This window comes from Herpailurus yagouaroundi, unplaced genomic scaffold (genome assembly GCF_014898765.1).
Source record: "Herpailurus yagouaroundi ecotype Mexico unplaced genomic scaffold, PumYag 100, whole genome shotgun sequence".
In the NCBI taxonomy this organism is placed as follows: domain Eukaryota; kingdom Metazoa; phylum Chordata; class Mammalia; order Carnivora; family Felidae; genus Herpailurus; species Herpailurus yagouaroundi.
In genome coordinates this window covers 40,884,355-40,906,958 of record NW_024412391.1, presented here as the reverse complement: position 1 = coordinate 40,906,958, position 22,604 = coordinate 40,884,355, and the positions used below count along the sequence as shown (strand labels likewise).

The following is a 22,604-nucleotide window of genomic DNA, read 5'->3' as shown; positions in this document are numbered from 1 at the left end:
TCTCTTTTGAAACTTGGCAGGCCAGAAAGAATTGGCACGAGATTTTCAGTGTGCTAGACAGAAAAAATATGCAGCCGAGAATCCTTTATCCAGCAAGTCTGTCATTTAGAATAGAAGGAGAGATAAAGGTCTTCCCAAACAAACAAAAACTGAAGGAATTTGTCACCACTAAACCAGCCCTCCAAGAGATCCTAAGGGGGACCCTGTGAGACAAAGTACCAGAGACATCACTACAAGCATAAAACATACAGACATCACAATGACTCTAAACCCATATCTTTCTATAATAACACTGAATGTAAATGGATTAAATGCGCCAACCAAAAGACATAGGGTATCAGAATGGATAAAAAAACAAGACCCATCTATTTGCTGTCTACAAGAGACTCATTTTAGACCTGAGGACACCTTTAGATTGAGAGTGAGGGGATGGAGAACTATTTATCATGCTACTGGAAGCCAAAAGAAAGCTGGAGTAGCCATACTTATATCAGACAAACTAGACTTTAAATTAAAGGCTGTAACAAGAGATGAAGAAGGACATTATATAATAGTGACAGGGTCTATCCATCAGGAAGAGCTAACAATTATAAATGTCTATGCGCCGAATACCGGAGCGCCCAAATATGTAAAACAATTACTCATAAACATAAGCAACCTTATTGATAAGAATGTGGTAATTGCAGGGGACTTTAACACCCCACTTACAGAAATGGATAGATCATCTAGACACACGGTCAATAAAGAAACAAGGGCCCTGAATGAGACATTGGATCAGATGGACTTGACAGATCTATTTAGAACTCTGCACCCCAAAGCAACAGAATATACTTTCTTCTCGAGTGCACATGGAACATTCTCCAAGATAGATCATATACTGGGTCACAAAACAGCCCTTCATAAGTTTACAAGAATTGAAATCATACCATGCATACTTTCAGACCACAATGCTATGAAGCTTGAAATCAACCACAGAAAAAAGTCTGGAAAACCTCCAAAAGCATGGAGGTTAAAGAACACCCTACTAACGAATGAGTGGGTCAACCAGGCAATTAGAGAAGAAATTAAAAAATATATGGAAACAAACGAAAATGAAAATACAACAATCCAAACGCTTTGGGACGCAGCGAAGGCAGTCCTGAGAGGAAAATACATTGCAATCCAGGCCTATCTCAAGAAACAAGAAAAATCCCAAATACAAAATCTAACAGCACACCTAAAGGAAATAGAAGCAGAACAGCAAAGGCAGCCTAAACCCAGCAGAAGAGGAGAAATAATAAAGATCAGAGCAGAAATAAACAATATAGAATCTAAAAAAACTGTAGAGCAGATCAACGAAACCAAGAGTTGGTTTTTTGAAAAAATAAACAAAATTGACAAACCTCTAGCCAGGCTTCTCAAAAAGAAAAGGGAGATGACCCAACTAGATAAAATCATGAATGAAAATGGAATGATTACAACCAATCCCTCAGAGATACAAACAATTATCAGGGAATACTATGAAAAATTATATGCCAACAAATTGGACAACCTGGAAGAAATGGACAAATTCCTGAACACCCACACTCTTCCAAAACTCAATCAGGAGGAAAGAGAAAGCTTGAACAGACCCATAACCAGCGAAGAAATTGAATCGGTTATCAAAAATCTCCCAACAAATAAGAGTCCAGGACCAGATGGCTTCCCAGGGGAGTTCTACCAGACGTTTAAAGCAGAGATAATACCTATCCTTCTCAAGCTATTCCAAGAAATAGAAAGGGAAGGAAAACTTCCAGACTCATTCTATGAAGCCAGTATTACTTTGATTCCTAAACCAGACAGAGACCCAGTAAAAAAAGAGAACTACAGGCCAATATCCCTGATGAATATGGATGCAAAAATTCTCAATAAGATACTAGCAAATCGAATTCAACGGCATATAAAAAGAATTATTCACCATGATCAAGTGGGATTCATTCCTGGGATGCAGGGCTGGTTCAACATTCGCAAATCAATCAACGTGATACATCACATTAACAAAAAAAAAGAGAAAAACCATATGATCCTGTCAATCGATGCAGAAAAGGCCTTTGACAAAATCCAGCACCCTTTCTTAATAAAAACCCTTGAGGAAGTCGGGATAGAAGGAACATACTTAAAGATCATAAAAGCCATTTATGAAAAGCCCACAGCTAACATCATCCTCAACGGGGAAAAACTGAGAGCTTTTTCCCTGAGATCAGGAACACGACAGGGATGCCCACTCTCACCGCTGTTGTTTAACATAGTGCTGGAAGTTCTAGCATCAGCAATCAGACAACAACAGGAAATCAAAGGCATCCAAATTGGCAAAGATGAAGTCAAGCTTTCGCTTTTTGCAGATGACATGATATTATACATGGAAAATCCGATAGACTCCACCAAAAGTCTGCTAGAACTGATACATGAATTCAGCAAAGTTGCAGGGTACAAAATCAATGTACAGAAATCAGTTGCATTCTTATACACTAACAATGAAGCAACAGAAAGACAAATAAAGAAACTGATCCCATTCACAATTGCACCAAGAAGCATAAAATACCTAGGAATAAATCTAACCAAAGATGTAAAGGATCTGTATGCTGAAAACTATAGAAAGCTTATGAAGGTAATTGAAGAAGATTTAAAGAAATGGAAAGACATTCCCTGCTCATGGATTGGAAGAATAAATATTGTCAAAATGTCAATACTACCCAAAGCTATCTACACATTCAATGCAATCCCAATCAAAATTGCACCAGCATTCTTCTCGAAACTAGAACAAGCAATCCTAAAATTCATATGGAACCACAAAAGGCCCCGAATAGCCAAAGTAATTTTGAAGAAGAAGACCAAAGCAGGAGGCATCACAATCCCAGACTTTAGCCTCTACTACAAAGCTGTCATCATCAAGACAGCATGGTATTGGCACAAAAACAGACACAGAGACCAATGGAATAGAATAGAAACCCCAGAACTAGACCCACAAACGTATGGCCAACTCATCTTTGACAAAGCAGGAAAGAACATCCAATGGAAAAAAGACAGTCTCTTTAACAAATGGTGCTGGGAGAACTGGACAGCAACATGCAGAAGGTTGAAACTAGACCACTTTCTCACACCATTCACAAAAATAAACTCAAAATGGATAAAGGACCTGAATGTGAGACAGGAAACCATCAAAACCCTAGAGGAGAAAGCAGGAAAAGACCTCTCTGACCTCAGCCGTAGCAATCTCTTACTTGACACATCCCCAAAGGCAAGGGAATTAAAAGCAAAAGTGAATTACTGGGACCTTATGAAGATAAAAAGCTTCTGCACAGCAAAGGAAACAACCAACAAAACGAAAAGGCAACCAACGGAATGGGAAAAGATCTTTGCAAATGACATATCGGACAAAGGGCTAGTATCCAAAAATCTATAAAGAGCTCACCAAACTCCACACCCGAAAAGCAAATAACCCAGTGAAGAAAAGGGCAGAAAACATGAATAGACACTTCTCTAAAGAAGACATCCAGATGGCCAACAGGCACATGAAAAGATGTTCAGCGTCGCTCCTTATCAGGGAAATACAAATCAAAACCACACTCAGGTATCACCTCACGCCAGTCAGAGTGGCCAAAATGAACAAATCAGGAGACTACAGATGCTGGAGAGGATGTGGAGAAACGGGAACCCTCTTGCACTGTTGGTGGGAATGCAAATTGGTGCAGCCGCTCTGGAAAGCAGTGTGGAGGTTCCTCAGAAAATTAAAAATAGACCTACCCTATGACCCAGCAATAGCACTGCTAGGAATTTATCCAAGGGACATAGGAGTACTGATGCATAGGGGCACTTGTACCCCAATGTTCATAGCAGCACTCTCAACAATAGCCAAATTATGGAAAGAGCCTAAATGTCCATCAACTGATGAATGGATAAAGAAATTGTGGTTTATATACACAATGGAATACTACGTGGCAATGAGAAAAAATGAAATATGGCCTTTTGTAGCAACGTGGATGGAACTGGAGAGTGTGATGCTAAGTGAAATAAGACATACAGAGAAAGACAGATACCATATGGTTTCACTCTTATGTGGATCCTGAGAAACTTAACAGGAACCCATGGGGGAGGGGAAGGAAAAAAAAAAAAAAGAGGTTAGAGTGGGAGAGAGCCAAAGCATAAGAGACTGTTGAGAACTGAGAACAAACTAAGGGTTGATGGGCGGTGGGAGGGAGGAGAGGGTGGGTGATGGGTATTGAGGAGGGCACCTTTTGGGATGAGCACTGGGTGTTGTATGGAAACCAATTTGACAATAAATTTCATATATAAATAAAAAAAAAGAGAATTTGATGCACAGGGTTAGTGATGTTACTCAACTAAAGGACAGAGTGTGGAGTGAGTCAAAAGGACCCACGTAGAGGTATCCCGGGAGGACAGATCCTTTTGTAAGATGAACAACCCCTTTAGAGTCCGTCTCAACAGGCCTGGTTTAAAGCGCAGAACATTTATCTTCCGGGGATGTGTCATAGATGTTATCCAGCTTTCCTGAAGGTCAGTGCTAAGCCCCTTCTTCCAGGAAGTCCTCTTTGATTGCTCCCATATCACAGATTTCTCTCCCCTAAGCCCCCCCCCGCCCCGCCCCGCACCCGCCCCCCACCTCACCCCAGAGTCCTCATAGCCTGAGCCTCACGCTTCATCCCTGGCTCATTACCTGGCCCGAGTTGTTCAGGTGTCTGAGTCTGGTCTTGCTGATCAGTGTGGGGCTAACCAAAGACGGGAACTCAAGAATACCTTCCCGAGTATGATAGCTCTTGATGGCACTGACTACAGGGTGGGCTTGAGGGTGGGAGGGAGTCAGGATAGAGATGCTGCAAATCTGAGACCATTCTGGTCCCTCACGTCAATGTTCCCCCGGGGTACCAGGTTTTATGAATTCTGTCTCCTGGTTTTCTTTCTCTGGAACCCACCCCCCTTCCCGCCACCTCTCCACATGGCACTTATCACTTGCCCTTGCAGGTCTGGCACACAGCCGGATCTAGGCTGAGCCACCCCTTGAAACACACTCTTTGCTGCTCTCACCCATGGCTCACTGACAAACACCTACCCCAGCTCAAATGCCATCTCCTCCTGAAGGCTTCCCCAACACCCTAGGCATTTAAGGAGTCACTTCTTCTTTTCCCTCTAAAAGCCTTCTCTAGGTCTTGCCATCTCTGGAAACATAGGCCTTCACATTCTACTGTGCTTGAACCACAGCAGTGTATCTATTTTATGTTAAAATCCCGTATTCACCCCTCCACCCCGCCTCACACACACCCCCTGCATTGGTAGGTCCCGTTTCACAAAGCAAAATTTATCTTGACCACAGCTATAATACTTCTCTTCCTATTCTGTTCTACTGAGTTCTATTTATTTTATGTACAAATGCTGGTCATGACTCACTAAATTGACTTCATAATCCACTATTGTGCTATAACCCATAGTTTGAAAACCAAAAAGCTATTTTAGACGATTTGCCATAATTCACTACGGATTTCATCTTTTTGGACCTGATTCTTTTTTTTTTTTTTTTTCCCTTTGCTACTGAAGTCAAGCTCCCTGGGGTAGGTAGGCAGAGACCATATGGGAGTCTCTGGACCCCCCCTTAGGAATCAGCCATCAAATACACCTTTTCAGCATCAAACAAACTCAGATGTGCCAAAACCTTGGAAAGCAGGGTCTGAGATGTGGGATGTGCTGGTGGAAAGGGGCTGCCCTCTTGGGGCCCAGTTGTGCCTGGAGATGAGGTTCTGGCTACAGACACCAGGTACCAGAGGACTGGAAGACAAATGTTCCCAGTTCTCCAGGGGAGCCGGCTAATGAGGACACTGTGCCCTCAAGCACAGCTTTGGACAGGAGAGACTAAAACAGGAGTCCCCTGCCCCCTACACCTGGGAATTATGGGAGGATGAGCACGGAAAGTCTGAGGGCAGGTGGCCAGACAAGAATCGCAGGGATGGATGAAGCGAGGTGGGTGCCTGTTACCACAGCAACACAAGCGCCCCTGCCGAAGATCAATGCTGATGGTGTGCCGCATGGCCTGCCAGGGGCATTAGGGTCTGGGTGATGCAAGCAAGATCCTCTCTTCCAGGGCTCTGTGGCCTGGGAATCCTGGTCCCTATTGCCAGCAGCGTGCCAGATCTCTTCCTGCAAAGTGGCCCTGGTCTGCCGAAAGCTCCCATTATAACAGCCTTTCCCTCTTTCAGATGCCGACCCCTTTTGGATAAGAGTTCCTCGTTCAGACGGTCACCTGCGTGGTTCAGAAGCCAGGCTGGGAGAAGATGAGGGCTTATATGCTAGCTGTGGTTTTGTCTCTGGCTGGTGGCTAAGTGACCTTAGCAAAGTCCCTTCCCTCTTGGCCTCGGTTTCTCCTCTCAGTAGAAGTAATGTACATCATCTAAAGGATGTTATTTATTGGCATGTCAGGTAGGTCAGGTATCTGTTGTGTGGGACTTTTCAATCCACTAAATGCCAGTGGAGCCATTATGGCAACCCCAAACACCCCTATGTCACTTTCAAGTGCTCTGTAGACTGGCATTTCTATCTCTGATAGTCTAGCTGACAAGGCATGGGGGACAGGGACTACAGGGACCGTTTTGGGTGGGAGTTATGGAGGAGTGGGTGCCAGAGACAGGCTGGGCATGGGGAGTGAATGGGACTGGTGGAAGGGCCGCAACATGGTCATTGGATATCTGGAAAGAAAATGACAGGAAGTTAGGGCAAGAAGGTGCTGGCAGGGAGGTGGGAAGGGCCAGAAGTAATATTTACTGAAGGAATGGGGTCACTGTGCACGGCAGGACCTTTCAGCACTGCGGACAGCAGAATGACACCACTCTCCGCTCCCCACCAAGGCCTGTGTGAGACACTAGAAAGCTCCTGGGACACAGCCCTCCCACCCTGCATTCACCCTGCGTCCCTGGGCCCAGCCCAAGAAGATCACACTAATTCAGGCCCTGTCTCAAGGCCCGGCTTCAGCCCCAGCTCCTCTAGGTGCTTCCAAGGCTGCTCCGGCCCCTCGAGGGTTCCACTACTCACTTCTCCCAGGCCACTCTGGGTCAGGATTGCTCTTTCCCAGCTAGTGGGGCAAAGCCAAGGTTGCCCTCCCCTCCGGCCCTCTCTTAAGAGCTACATAGAATAGAGTGCACGGGATGGACCGAGATGGTGCTGTTGTCTATGTGACTCTGGATGAAGACAAGAGACTCACTTGGAGTGGGCCGAGAAGACCGCTGGCCACCTCGGGGGCCCAGGCTCTGGAAGCTGCACTTTGTAAATGCAAGACAGTCACACATGCAGCAGGCATCTCGGGTCTCATACACATGCCACAGGTGGGCCGAGCACGACTGCCAACGCTGCGGACACCGTCAGGACAACCCCACGAGGAGTAGGAATGGCAGTCCAAAATCGCAAAGCTGCCGTCAGGCATCCTCCAGATTCTAGGCAAGAAAGCCTCGACCATTCCCAGGAAAGCACGCTGGAAACGGAGTCAGCAGGCACCCTCTTGGGAATTTAAGAGGGGGAGCCAGTTTCTCCCTCATTTGGTCTGGAGGGGCCCGAAGAGGGACAATGACACATTGGGGGTCGCCGAGCAACTGTGTTCCAGAAGATGCGGCAACTTGTGCCTCTACGGCGGTGTCTTAGCTACTTCATGTCCAGATCCCCAGTGCGGGAGATGGCTGCGGGACATGCCCGACGTCCCATTCTCAGTCCCCTTACTGACCTTCCCTGGGAGTTGGGCTACTCCAGACGTGGCCATATCCTTCCCGTCTGGCTTGGGGCCTTGCTGGGAAACCGTGGCCCTTCACCTTGCTCACCTTTCTTATCTCTTAATCTCTACTGCCTGAACGAGGCAGTGATGCTGTGGGGCATGACAAACAGTTTTCTTGCCTCCAGTTAAGACACCCTTTCGGGAAGCGAGGCAAGGTCATGGCACCAGCGGTGAGTTCCCCCGAGCTTCCCAAACAGAGGGCTTCTCCCCGAGTTAACACTCTTGCATCGCTGAAATGCTGCTGCGGCTGACCGGGGCCGGCCTGCTCTGGGGCCTGGCTTCAGCGTGTCCTGTCTTGGTCTGATCGCAGCCCGCTGGTGGCGGAGGCTGCAGTGGTGACGCTCCTCTAAGCTCAACCAGCATGACCTGGGTTGCGACACTGGGAATCTGCCATCGTCCACACGGTCATCAGGTTGGGAAGGGCCTCCCCAGGGCCATCTGCTCAGGATATGTGGGACGAGAGACATTTCTTCAGTGTCGTGTGGACACTGCACCTGGGGCCCCAGCTGTCTGTCTGGACCTCCGAAAAACCCTCAGCTCCTTATTTCCAAAGGCCTTTTCACTAATGATGCCTTTCCCTCCTTGAGTACGCATGGCACGGTTAAGTGTCTAAACTTAGAGCAGACTGGGGGTGGAAACTGAGTCAGGGAGGCACAGAGCAGCTTAATGGAGACCACGCTGGGCCCATGAAACAGGGAAGAGGTATGACTGGAAGGCAGCTCACAGTGTGAGGTCACTGCCCTCCCCAGGGTGGGTGCAAGTGGGAGGAGGTGCCTACCCCCTGCTCTCGCCTCTACTGTGCAAGGCTTCCTCCTTGTAGACTTCCCTAGCAACACTCAATGGGCTTGTCGCCATGACGCCAGTCTGTGGCCTGCAGGGGGAAATAGGGAAGAGAAGGCGAGCAGGGGACCCTTGAGGCAGAGGCTGCTGTGTGGCACAGAGGAACATCAGGGTTTGGGGACCATGAGAGCTTGTCAAGCTCACCCCCCGCCTAATACAGAGACACGAAGCCTCAAAGAGGATAAAGTATAGCCCAAAGGGGAGACAAGCAGGCCGTGGCCTGGCCGGAATCAGAACAGGCCTTCAGGGGCGCCTGGGGGACTCAGTCGGTTGAGCGTCCGACTTCAGCTCAGGTCACGATCTCGCGGTTTGTGAGTTCGGGCCCTGCGCCGGGCTCTGTGCTGACAGTTCAGAGCCTGGAGCCTGCTTCAGATTCTGTGTCTCCCTCTCTCTCTGCCCCTCCCCTGCTCACCCTCTGTCTCTCCCAAAAATAAATAAACATTAAAAAAATTTTTTTAATAAAAAAATTAAAAAGAACAGGATTTCAACTTGAGTTTCTGTGAGGTAATGTGGAGTCAAGACATCTTTGTCTGGCAGAATCCTATGTCCTCCCTTTACCAACAGTGGCATTTCTCTGGAGGGCCAAGGACCTGCCTCTCTCCAGAGGCCTTTGGGGATCAGGCCTCCGAGTGTAGGTGGATGCTCCCTCCCACAACACCATCCAGGGGCCACAGACTTGTGGTGGCTCTCGGAGATGACCGAGGCCACATCCCCCAGAACGAGGACAACCATCCTTGGCATGAACAGGACCCTCAAGGACATGATCCCAAGGATACAACTGCCCCTTGGTCTGGGCCCCATACGCCCCCTCTACTCCTCCTGCTGACAACACTCCAGCTGTCCTCAGGAACCCCAAACAGCATGATCTCCCCAGTTTTGACAGGGCCTCACAAGGTCAGCATGTTTTCTGTCCCTGTCACACAGATGACGACACTGAGACTTGGATGAGGGGGACCTCCCTGTCACTCAGTGAATCAGGGCATAGCCAGGATTTAGATCTGCCCTCCTGAATCTGGGCCTCGGTTCCTCCTGGTCTCCTTCACCCCAGCCTCCACCCCTGCAGGTGCTATGAAAGGAACTTCCCACCAGACTCTGGAGCGCCTGATTTCGGGTAGGTGGATTGCACTTGGGGCCTTTGGGAGGATGGTCCCTGGGAGTCAGTGGGGCTGGGGCTTTGCTGTGGGGTTCCAGACTCAGCAGGTGGTTGCTTAGCGCATAGAGGGGGGTTCTCAAAGTTCTCAACCACCCTGGATTTAGATTTCAAAGGTACATCCTGAAAATCAAGCAGTGTCCCACCAGAATATTCTGTTCCTGCACCATGGGGCTATGAACAAGCATCTGGGAGCACTACCACTAGCAGAATCGAGGCCCACACCCTGGTTTGGCATTCAAAGCCTCCATGACCCTGTTCCCTTCACCCACGTCTCCTCTCCATCTATTCCCACTCTCCCTTCCAGCTGGCACAACACTGGCCCAATTTTTCAAGGCCCCATCCAACAACACTTCCTCTGTGAAGTCTTCCCAGCTTGCTTTCCCTTCCTTTTGGAATCGACCTCCTCCCATGTGCTCTTACAATCTTGACTTCACTTAAGAGTACATATCAAAAAGTTCTCTTCAAGAGTCTCTCTGGGGAATCCCTGGAAGGCAGGCTCAGGTCTTACGCACGTTTGAAAACCTTGTTTACAGTGAGAAGAGGCCAATACTCCCACGAAGCCAATGAGAGGTGAGCCTGGGCAGGAAAAGGGCCTGTAAGCAGCTGGAGAGGTCCTGGGGAGGGAGGGAGAGGAGATCGGGAGTGGCTGTGCCTTTGGTCCTCTCTGAGATGAAGGGTCCTCAGGCAGGGAACACCGGAGATTCCCCCAGCACACTTCTTGGCCACCCGGGCCCCATGCATGCAGAGGTGGAAAAATGCCAGAGCAGATGCCAAGAGCTCTCACAGCCAGCAGATGCCGTTCAGGGCCCTGGCTTTCTGCGAGACCCTGGGCGAGTGTCTTTTGCTCTCTGGGCCAGTCGTTTCCCACCCTTAAGTAGCAGGGGAGGAGAAGCCTGGATGGGAACAGGCTCCTGGCCTCAGGGGTCAGGGTGGGAACAGATCTCCCTGGGGACTAAGAATGCAGACCTGAGTTTCTGGATTCTACTTCCTCAACCCAGAGGGGAGACGGTTTAGAGCCCTCCCTGAGGCTCATACCCTTGCCTCATGGGCCAATAGGTGCGACATCTCCACCATCAAGAAGCACTCCCACCTCCTCAAGGAAGCTTTCCAGGAATGCTCCAGTGCCCACCGCTCGAGCCCCCCTTTCCAATCCCTGACTGCTGGCTTGTGTGAGCCTGGCCTTGAGGCAGCCTGGGGTTCTCTGAGGGCCGGGCTCAGCACTGATCACCGCATGCCCTCAGGGCTGGAGAGGGGATTTCTACAGAAGCAGGCGGTCCCAACAGTTTATGTGTTTCCAACGCAAGCAGTGTTTCAGCACGTCTCTAGAGTGGGGTTCTGGGAAGTAGGGACGCACAGTCCTCTCCGTGGGGTCAGGTTAGGTGGCGTGTCTGTTTTCCCCTTGTCCTGGCAGATGCCTCAGTACACATGGGCCCAAAAGTTCCTAATAGGTTATGGAGGGAGTCTGAGGTCAAGGAGACTGAGGCTGAGCTGTGCTGGGTTTAGCAAGTCTGCAGGAGGAAAATGAAAATGAACCCCATCCAGGGGGCAGCAGGACCCTCCTTTGCAGCTACAAGGGCCACAGAAACAGGCAGATAAAATGAGGGATGGGAGGAGGGAGAGGCAGAGGATTGAGCAGGGGGTGGAGAGGGGGAGGGAGGGAAGGAGGGAAAGAGAAGGAAGCAGGGATAGAAAACGAGAGAAACCGGGAAAGACAGAGACATATACATAGAAAGAAATAGAAAATATACCCACAGACAAAGACAGAGCCACACACAGGCAGGAACAGAAACAGAGACAGGGAGACATACAGACATGCACACACAGACATGGGCTCAGGCTCTGCACAGGATGGTGGGAGGTGGGAGGGAAGGGAGTATATTGCCTGCTTCTGGCCAACCCACTGGGGCTAATCAATTTCCTTTCTCCTTGCAGACAGGGAGACTGAGGCCCCGGAAGGGTTTTAGAATTGCACCGGCTTATACTATGTACGGACATTATGGAATTTGGGTGGCCCAGGACTTGAACCTGCATGCTGTATGGGCTCCGGGAAACCTGTGGGGGGCCAGAGGCCACTTCCTGCCACAGAGCTGAAATGCCAGGTTCTCACCTTCCAGGCTTCCCCGTTGTCAGAGCTGGAGTGTGGGACCTAGAGCCTCCCATATTCCCCCACCCCACCAGATGCACCTGCTCCAAGGGAATTATGGAGCTGGGGGTCCACAAAACAGAAACGGAGAAGGCCTCCCTGCGGCCACTGCAGAAAGCTTAAGCATCACAGGCGGGGTTGGTAGCAGGAGTGTGGCCTATCTGGTGGCCGGTCTTACTCAGAGAGAGTAAGGTTCCCTCACTGGGCCAGCTCTGCCCTGAGCTCTTGGCTGGGGGCCCCAGCCCAACCAGTGATTCCACAAGCTCCTTGATATTCTTTTACGCAATCCCTTCTCTGTTTAAACCGGCACAGTTGCTTTCTGAGAGGCAGCAGAGCCCGAGTTGGAATCCTTACTCTTTTATAAGCTGTGTGACTATCATCAAGTCAATTAACTTCTCTGTGTCTCCGTTTCCCCATGTGTAATATGAGGATAATATTACACCTCATCAAAGGGTCAATGTAAAGATTAACGAGTTAACAAAGGTGAAACGACAACACAGACACGTGGACCCTGGGACACGGAAGTGTGGGTGGTGGGCAGAACCCTGGAGGGAACTCAGACACACGGGTCCTTAACTTGGCTCTGCAGGGACAGCATGTGTGACCACGGACAAGTCCCATCCCTTCCTTTGGTCCTGCTGCAGCTGGAGATAGTCTCCGGGTGAAAATCATTAAGGCTCTGCATGGGCCTCCTGCATTGCCCCCTGCAGCAGTTAGCTAACCACACATCCAAGAACTCTCAATGCCTTGCTTCTAGTAGGAAGTGCTCTCCTGGGCTTTCCTCTTCCGGCCGACTGCATTCTGGATGGACACCTGCACTCAGATGTCTCTCCAGCACCTGAGGGACTATGTGTCTCCAACTATGCTCAGCATTTTCCCGGTGTCATCCCTGACTCCCCCCGCGTCCCCGTCCCACCCCAGTCCTGTACGTGACAAGTGCCCAAAGTCTCCTGCACCCATCCCCTCCTCTGCTCCCGCAGCCTCCATTAGACTTGGGCCAGCTGCAGTAGCTTCGTAACCCCTCCTCTTGTCTCTAGAGGCTCCGTGCCCCAAAGCTGAGCTCCTCTGCCCCAGGTTCCCTCCTGCACCTGACAGTGAAGTCCTCTGCAATGCCCTGCATCATCTGACCAACATCCACCCATCTGCTCTTGTCTGTTTCTGTCTCCTCCTACCTGTGCTCCACACAACACTCGCCAGTCCCGAGGCACAAAGCATGGTCCCATCTCCTCCTGAATACCTGTTACACTTTCACCTGCTCAAATCCCACTGGTCCTTAGAAGTCCAGCCCAGGGGGCTAAGCCCGCCCAGATCTTCCAGGGTAGAAGCAGCAGTCCTTTTTCTGTCTCCTCAAGAACTTTTTTGGAGGCAGTACTGCCCCAAAGAGAGCAAGGGCTGCGGATTCCTCTGCCTGCACCGGTGCATAGGAGGGGATTATATAACTTTGAAAAGTCACTTCGTGTCTCTAAGCCTCAGTTTTCCTGTCTGCAACATGGGCGTAAAAGCAGTACATATCTCAGGGGGCCTTCGGGAGGTGGGCATCGGTGGGATCACGTGTGCAAAGCTCTCTCAGTGGTAGGTGGTGCCTGGAAAATGATCCACTCTTGGTAGCTTTGTGGCAGACTCTCTGTGCTCAGCTGAGTGGAAGAAAGTTCATGGGGACTAAAGGCCAAGCTGCTGTCTTACCCTGGGAATGCTAGCCCTCTAAAGAATGAGGCTTCAATGGAGGGTTGACTATAGCATAGCAGAACTGGGCAGGAAGAGGAACCAGGTCCCTGCTCCTTTTCCTCAAGGCTTCTCATAGGAGTTCATTTCCTCCCTGCATCCTTTGTAAAGGAAAGATCCCATTGAGAATGGAAAACAGCGTCCAGGGGGCAGGGCAGGGGAGAAATCAATCACATTTCCATTGCCATTAGCTTCCTGCTCTTCCCACCTCAGCCGGCCGCTCTGGTTAATGGCAATGCTCCCAGCACCCCATGCTCCTGTTCCCCAGCAGCTGTAGTGTGGGCAGCACTTTGGTCCAAATGAGGAAAATTGCTCATTAGGTACCAGGAGCTAATTGGCACTCCATTTGCCAACCTCGGTGGCGCCCTGACCGTTTTTCAGCCTCTCACTTGATGTGACATGAGTGGTCTGGTATGTGCTCCAGCATCTCCTTTGGGAAGTCTTCCCTGCCTTGTCTGTCCCCTTCCTCCCATCCTACAGTCCCCTTGCTCTGCTCCATCAGGGCATTTATCACTGTATTCCTTTGTCTGTTGCAATTGTGAGAGAGGGTGTCAATGATAGTGCAGTGGCTCGCATATAGTAGCTGATTAGTAAAAGGATTGACACAGGACCATGCTCAGCTCTGAAGAAGAGACCCAGGCTCTGCCCTCAAGGAGCTCCAGGCTGGCTGGGGAGAGCAGGGGACAGCCCAGGCTGAGGTAGGAACTCCTCAGCTCCCTTAAGGAGCTTAAGGAACTCCTGAGCTCCCTTAAGGCCACAGACCATGAGGTTGAGATGCCTCATCACCTCACTTGGCCCTTTGCCTCAGGCCCAGTCTGAACTAGAGATCCTATGATCCTGTGATGTGAAAGTACAGTTTTATAATCTCAGGACTGGAAAGGAGCATAAAAGTCACTCTTTCCGCTTGCATACTTCCTGGGTCGGGGAACTCACTTCCTCCCAGAGAGGTTGTTTTTTTTATCACGGCTGGGAAGCACGTCCTTAGATAATGCAGAAATCTTCCTCAGCGGCTCGACTACCTCTACCACGGGCTTCCTTGGGAGCACCTCTCCCGATGGGCTCCTCAGAGCGCAGCCCCTCCCTGGGCCCACCAGAGCCTTCTGTTGGGGCAGACAGGGAGTGCTGCTTAGCATCAGAGGCAGGCGAGGCTGTCTTGCTCTCTAGCCATCTCCTCAGCCCCTAAGAGTCTGGACAGGTGTGTGTAAGTCGGGGCGGCGGGGGCAGCGGGTGGGGGGCATACACATGTGCCAAGTGTGAGGTAACAGGGGGGGCTATGCTACTGTTCAGGCAAAGACATACAGAGAGAGGTTGCTACAACGTTTCCAGGTTCAGGGGCTTCAGATAAACAACCCAGCTTCCCTGAAGGTCTGAGAAGGACCTCTCTCTGCTGGTGGGCTGGGGCTGGAGATGTGAGAGGCCGGTCAGGGTGGCCAGTGATGCTGTGTCCCACAGCCTCACAAGACACTCCCACTTGGCACCCGTGAGGCCTTCCCCAGGGCACAGATTCTGGTCCCCTCACTCCCAGTGCCCATGCTGCATCACCCCACCTGGGTGCTCTGTGACTCCAGCAGCTTCCACTGCCGTCTTCCCCAGAGTGTCAAGCCAGCCAGTGACTTGCCAGGAGGAAGGAGGGCCCAGGCTGTTCTCCCTGGAAGATGGGGGGTGGTCCTGATTCAGACACCACACATTACCTGGGCAGTAGGAGTAACGCTGCCCAGGAGCCCTGACTCACTGCCCAGAGGGCCACTCTCTGACATCCAGGTAGGGATGAGGTCACACCCACACACTCTGGCCCAGAAGTGCCTGTGCTCTGTCCCCACCCAACACAAGCACACACTCCGTCTTTCCTGCCTCATGGCCCTCCTTCCTCTCTGGCAGGAAAGAGTCTGACCACCCCACTCACCCTGGGGTCTGGAAACCTAGCATAGGAGACCCCTCCTCCCTGGAGTGGATAGCATTGACTAAACAAAGAGGGGGAACTTCAGGCACTCAGAGTATATATTGTGAGAGGCAGGCCTGCCCTCAAAAGGGAGGAAGAATTTCCTCCTTCCCTTCCTGGGCTCTGAGCAAATCACTGTCTTACTGAGGTCTGAAGCTACCGTGGGGTAGGGCCAGGGGGAGAGCCCCCGACATTACAAGGGGCTCAGCGTTACGACGCTGCCACCGCCTCAGCAGGTCTCCGACGCTAGGTCCGGAGCCGTCCCTACTCCCTAAACCGCTCTTCTGGGCTGCGGGCGCAGAGCCCGCGGCGGATGATCGGGCGTGGGGGGGGGGGGGGGGGGGCAACTCACGGGTCGTGTTGTACTTGACGCCGTTGAAGTACTCAGGGCACGGCCTCTCCACCAGGGCTCCGGCGGCGCTCCGGGGCCAGCACGTCCCGATCTGGTCCAAGGTGGTGTTGCAGTAGGAGTCGGGACCTGGAGACGGGAGAGAGAGGAGAGGGGCTCGGGTAGGTGGCCGGCGGCGCGGAGCGCTCAGAGCGCGGGGCCTGGGGTGCACTCAGCACGCCGGGGAAGGAGCCCCGCGCCTCCCGCTCCGCTCGCCTCCGCCTACCCTCGGGGTCCAGGGTCAGCCCCCAGCCGTCCAAGAGCAGCTCTTCGGCCAGCGCCAGGCTGCAGTTGGCCTCCAGCAGGCTGTACAGCAGCGCCGCGTCCATCGCCCCCGGGAGCCGCGCGCCGACAGGGAGTGTGAGTGCGCGCCCGGCGTGGCTGCGAGGGACTGGGTGCCAGAGTGAGCGGTCCCGAGAGCGCCGGGTCCCGGCCCCTGCCCGCCCAGCCCCGACCTGCCGGGCAGCCTCGGAGCGCTGCGCCCTGCCGCCCGTCGCTGCCAAGTCGGGACCCTCGCGGAGAGGAGCCGCGGAGCGCGCGGAGCCGCGGTCCACCCGCTCGGTCGCGGCCAATGGCGGCGCCAGGGGGCGGGGCCGGATGGCTCCAGTCGGCCGGGCCCAGCCTCCAGCCCCCCGGCCACCAGTCCCCCCCGGTCCCCGGCCCTGCCCCGAGTCCGCCTTTTCAGGCGCGGGCTCCGTCCAGACGAGGGCGGCGGGGATGGACCAGGTGGGCCTGGGGTGGTGGAATGGCCCGTCCGAGGACCGCAGGCCCCGGGGCTGCACGGGGCAGCAAAGCGCGCTCGCCCCCGCGCCGGGGAGACCCCGAGGCATCCCTCACCAAGAGCCAGGACTGGGCGGCTTGACGCTTGAGCTTCCTCTCCTAGAGCCAGGGCACTGGAGACGGGAGGCGGGGGAGAGCGGAGAGTCCACGTGCAAGTCTGTGCTCTAGAAGAGCCCTGGTGGCCGATGGGAAGGAAGTGGACTGGAGGGGCTTTGAGGGCAGCAGGGAGGCCACGGAACAGTCTAGCGAGATCTAGTGGGCTGAACGGGTGAACGCTTGTCCCAGGCGGTGGGGCTGGGACGGAGCGGTATTTCAGAGGACGGCTTGCTCTGGTGAAGACGGATTGGAGAGAGGGGCGGGTGAGCGGGTTCCAGCAGGAGCCAGGAAGGCAGGGATAGCACCACGTCTTCCCCTTGGGTGACTGGGGAGGGGACATTGTTGCCATTTAATGAGATGGGCAAGTCCAGGGGAGAAATTGGCTGAAATTATCTGGAGGACTTCAAACACCCTGGTCTTACTCTCCCAGGCTCCAGAGAGAATAAAGTGAAACGTGAGAACCTCTCTCTGTTCTTGGCTTTGGGCAGGGCCACCTGAAACTACTTTCCGTGTGTGTGTGCGTATAGTACCTAAACACCTTTATATGGAATTTGCCCGTAATGTGTTCTGATTTCACTGTCAGAGTGCGCAAGGTGGGCCGGCTGCTCACGCCTGCTGACCGGAGGGGTGGGGGGGTGGGATCCTGGCTCAGGAGGCAGGGCCTGGGTGTGGTACTCGTCAGCTCAGGCTGGATTCTGGTTTTGCCTCTCTCTATTCTCCCTGCATGTTACTCCAGTTCCTGCCCTCCCTTTTGGGGCTGTTTCTCCGTAAGGGAAAGGTTCTCTGAGGCCCCTCCCATCCCTGAGAGTCTCTGGTTCTGAGTTTTGAGATGCAAAGGCGGAGGGAGATGTGCATGTGAGTGTGTGTTGAGTGTTTCTATCTTTAGACGGCAGGGAGAGCTGGGACCCAGTCCCAGCTGGGCTGGAGGTCTCAGAGGAACTAGTCTTGTCCTCCCCCTTGCCGGTCTCCTCTGGGGACAAAGCTGCCAGAGAAGGTCAATAGCACCCTGAACCAGCACTATGCCCTAAGCAGAGAGAGGGGGAGGAGGCAGGCTGGGCTGCCTTTATGTGCTCCGGTTTCAGCAGCCTCCGTATTAATGCTTCCGTCACTGCCCCGGCAGAGCCAGAGAGCACTGAGACCAGGGATGAGCACTGGACTCTCTCCAGGGCTTGCTGATTGGCAAGTATAAGGTGCAGATCAGCCAGCCAGCCTGTCCTCTGCCTCTCGAATGGACAGTTAGAGCCCTTGGCTCAGCTCTGGGCATCTGCAGAGGCAAAGATCCCTTGGTGTTCATAACAACCATTGCCAGGAGCAGGGGAGGATAGGTTGAGTCCCAACCCCAGCCTAAGAGCTGAGTCTCAAACCCAACCCTAGGCAGAGCACTGTCCCCAGTCCCGGGCTAAGCCCTACCCCACAGGGTCCCACATAGGCCAGAATGTGGCAGGCAGGGTCCGCCCACGTCTTCACTGGGAAATAGTCTCATTCATGCACAAAGGAGGGCGCTCCACACGTGGATCGCAGTACAGGGGGAAAGGGAGACATCAAGCTTATGAATGTGCTTGTCACCAGAGCCACCACGCAGGGGAATTAGCTATCTTGGGGTGTGGGGAGTGCCCAGCGACAAGAGGCCAAGACTTCTTGCCCCACGTGCAACTTTCTGCAGAGCAGAATGGCCTGGGACACTTGGATCGTTCTTCACTGGGAGAGCACATGTAATAGAGATTCCTCTGGGAAGTGACTATTTTAACAGTAGAGCCAAAAGATGTTCTGCATCCTGATGGACAGTCAGGGCCCGAGCACAGACCCATGGACCCAAGGTGCCCTGGCTTCCGGGATGAGGGGCATTTCTTCATGGACCTTTTTACAAGCACAATTGTTTGTTACCCTAGATGTGACAGAGAGGAAACAGCTTTGGAACGAGTTGGCTTTTATAGCTCACTTGAGTGTTTGAAAATAGGTGAATGAGGAAGAAATTGTAGAGAGCTAAAAATTTCCTCAATTAGGTTACATCCAACTGCAAATAACGTCTGGGCCTTTTTGCTAACTAAGGAAGCAGAGGCAGAGGGGAGGCCCCTGGGACGGAGAGGGGCTCTCAGGCTGGGCACTGGGGGAGAGGTATTGGGATGGTTGTGTGCCCCCAGGCTGGTGAGACAGCTTGCAGGTAAGTTCAGGGAAGTGTGACACCTGCGTGTCAGGAGCAGTATGGGGTGAGGTAGGAGCTCCTGGCCCACCTCTGACGTCAGCTGCAGTGGCAGGGGACAGTTTCAGACATCCTGGTCCTCCAGAGGGCACAGCCTAATAGGCAGGCAGAGCGCACTGGAAACACGCACAGCATCTCACGGTCATTGCCTCCACAGAATCACCCACTTCCTCCCATTCATCCCACCATCCATCACATGTCAGCTGGAAAACAGGGTTTGAGGAGATAGTCTGTCTCTGCCTCTCTGAGGGGCGATGCCTGGTCAGACGGAATACACAAGGAGTGGGCAGGTCCGGGTCAACGCTGTGGGGTTTTCTGGGCGTTTTCATGGGTCTGCTCAGGGCATGGAGTCTTGGGAGAGGCCAGAAGGTGCCTTACGCTTGTCTGGTGGCACTGAAGATCGTGGCCCCAGGGCAGACGCTTCTCCCCTACACATCCTACGCCATCCTGGCACAGGAGGGTGGCCAAGGGGAGATGATATCTTCAAGTCCAACCATGGGCCAGGCTGTGGGATCGGGAAGGGCCCTCAGACACTTTCTAGTCCCACATTCTCATTTATAGGTGGACAAAGGGAATTTCTCCCTCCGACCTCTCCTGGGCCATCTTCAACTCTGCAGCAGCCAGACTGGGCTCCCTGTTTCTTCCACTGGGCAGATGAAGTGATTTTTCTACAATTAAGGTCATGGCATTCCTCCTCAGAGTGGCTCCCCATTGCCCTCAGGATGGAGCCCAGCTTCTTTGGCAGTGCAAAGAACACTCTTCAAGATTGTCTGTCCTTCCTGCTCTCCCTCCTGCCAACCTCGAGATGCTTTTTGGAACAACTTGTCATTCCCTGGAACCATTGTATACCCCCACACCTTTGAATATGCTGTTCCCTCTGCCGGGATGCCCTTACCGCATCCTAACCTCCAGTTAGCTTAGCTGACTCCTGCTTGCCCTTCAAATGTTCAGCTTGGCTCTCCCCTTCTTGGTCTTGTCTGGGTTGGGTGGCCCTCCTCATTGCCTCTATCTCTTGGGGCTGATCTATATCATGCCAAGGTTGTTAGTTTTTTACTGTCTGCTCTATCAACCCATGGCTCCCTGAGGGCAGGGCTGGCCATGTTCACTGACTGGTCCCCAGCACCCATCAGAATGCTCTAGGCCTTGGCAGCAGCTTTGTCTCCCTGACCAAGACTCTTTTCCCATTTGACCAGCCTTGATGTGTGTGCGTGTGTGTGTGTGTGTGTGTGTGTGTGTGTGTGTACACGCATGTTGGAATGGGGAGTTGCTTTATTTCAGGGAATAAATTCCCTGAATAAATCCCAGGGAATAAATCCCATGAATCCATTGGGATCCTTATGTTGCCTAAAGACCGAATAAATAATATGCCATACAGTCTATGCCCTAATAGGTGCCTCTGTGATGAACAAAACAAATAATCCATTTAAAGCCTGTCTGAAGTCTCTTGTGGTTATGTGTGGTTTTCCTTGATTTGCACCTCAGAGGCATACAATTTAACTGGTCATAGCCTTTGACTTATGACCACCTGTCATCGTTAGCCCACACATGGCCCAAATTTATTTTATTTTAATGTTTTCTTTTATGGAAGTTTGGGTACAGTGGTAAACACACGGAATCTATCACCAAATCCAAAACTAGATCGTTGCCAGTCACTTCCATATTTATCTAAATACTCCTTCCCCGGAGGGAACATTTTCTTGGACATTTCATTGATCATTCCCTTGCTCTTAGTTTTTCGGTTTTATCATATGTACGTATGTCTAAAGAACAGATTGGTTTTACTTGTGTCCGCACTTTATGTTAGTCATGGTCCATTTTCTCAATCGGTGGAGATCACTGAAATCATGAAAGGAGATCATTTTCCTGTGGGAACCTCAGGTTGAAGGGCATCTTATCTGTCTGAGTCCCAACCTAAGGGCATGGTGAGTGAAGGAAGGTGAGTCCCACCACTGCTGCTGCTAGGAAGCATCATCAGTGATATGGTGGAGGCATATTTCATGACATGGGAAAGCGCTCACCCTGAGTTATAAGACCAAAAAAGCAGGTTACAGAATTGTGGACACAGGCTCATCCCAGTTTGGTCAAAAAACATGAGGCTCTCTAGACCGATAGACTCCTGGGGGATATAATAATAAAAATTCCCAGATGGTGGGATAGAGTCCTCGTGGTGTTCTTTGATTTGTAAAAACATCCCCCCCCCCCAAATTTATATTAATGTAATGTACCCCATTTACAAATGGATGAATGATATTATCAGTTACGTAGGGGAGGCCTATTTGGAAAAGTTGAACCCCTCCCCACTAGACTCAGACCCGTATCCACCAGGGGTCAGGGGAAGGTGAGGATCTGTGCCATGTACTGGAGAAGGCAGGGGGTTTGTTGATAAACCAGTGTTTCCTTCCTGACAGCAGAGAGCTCTGGTCGGGGACCCCCTGAAATAGGGGTCTTTCATTACCTGGCTCATGGAGCATGCTGGGTGTCTCCGTGACCTCTTGTTCAAACTCCAGAGTAAGCCTCTGAGCCTGACTTAGATCTGTTCCTAACAGACAAGGAAGCTGAGGCTCAGACGGTCTTATGGGCTGAATGGCTGAATTATGTCCCCCCCAAATCTATATGTTAAAGTCCTAACCCCCAATAACTCAGAATGTGACCTTATTTGGAGACAGGTAATGAAATTAAGACCAGGTCGTCAGTGTCGGACCTCATCCAAATGTGACTGGGGTCCTTGCAAGAAAAGGAATCGAGAGGTGCCTGGGTGGCTCAGTGGCTTAAACGCCGACTTGGTTTCAGCTCAAGTCATGATCTCACAGTTCGTGAGTTTGAGCCTCACGTGGCAGAGTGCAGAGCCTGCTTGGGATTCGTTCTCTCCTCTCTCTCTCTCTCTCTCTGCCCCTACCCTGCTTGTGCTCTCTCTCTCTCCAAATAAATAAATAAACTTAACAAAATTAAAAATGAGTAAAATAAACAAAATTTTAAAAACAAACAAGAAGAAGAACCAAGGACCCAGACATGCACAAAAGAAAGAGCACGTGAAGACAAAAGGGAGGAGATGGCCACTGCAAGCCAAGGACAGAGGCCTCAGAAGAAACCACCTCTGCTGACACCTTGATCTTGGACTTCTAGCCTCCAGAATTGTGAGAAAATACATTTCCCCTGTTTAAGCCACCCGGTCTGTGGTATGTTACATCAGCCCTCACAAACTAATACAGATGGCTTAGGTGACTCAGCCATTGCTTCTAGGTGGAGAAGGTGGGACCCAGACTTGGGTCTGTCTGACCCCTGCACTGAAAGGCAGGCTGGTAACAGGGCCGTTCTCCTGGACACCTGACCCAGGCTGCATGTGGGGCTGGGCCCCATTGCTGGGCAGCACCCTTACCTCCTTGTTGCCTTGCCAGCAACTTCAGATCCTGGGGCCCTCCCCAGGCCTCCTCCTTCCCTGCTGCTACCGTGGGTGCAGACCTGAGACCACCACGACACCGGGCAGGGCTTGGGGACTGCTCTCCAGAGCCCATGAGAGCCCAAGGCTTTTCTGAGCTCCGCAGGTGGCTGCCGCGGTCCCC

The 22,604-nt window shown here is 51.9% G+C and overlaps 1 protein-coding gene across 3 annotated transcripts in view; it reads right to left on the bottom strand.

The window, feature by feature from the left end:
- CRHR2 (corticotropin releasing hormone receptor 2) overlaps window positions 1-22,604 on the bottom strand; it is a 52,628-nt gene that overhangs the window by 19,758 nt on the left and 10,266 nt on the right. For 2 of the 3 annotated variants that reach the window (XM_040472330.1, XM_040472332.1), the window contains exon 3: window positions 15,933-16,058. In XM_040472330.1, the coding sequence (XP_040328264.1) occupies window positions 15,933-16,058 (126 nt within the window). Of the gene's footprint in view, window positions 1-15,932; window positions 16,059-16,194; window positions 16,529-22,604 lie in introns of those variants that run through there. The other variant, XM_040472331.1, reaches the window with a different exon arrangement.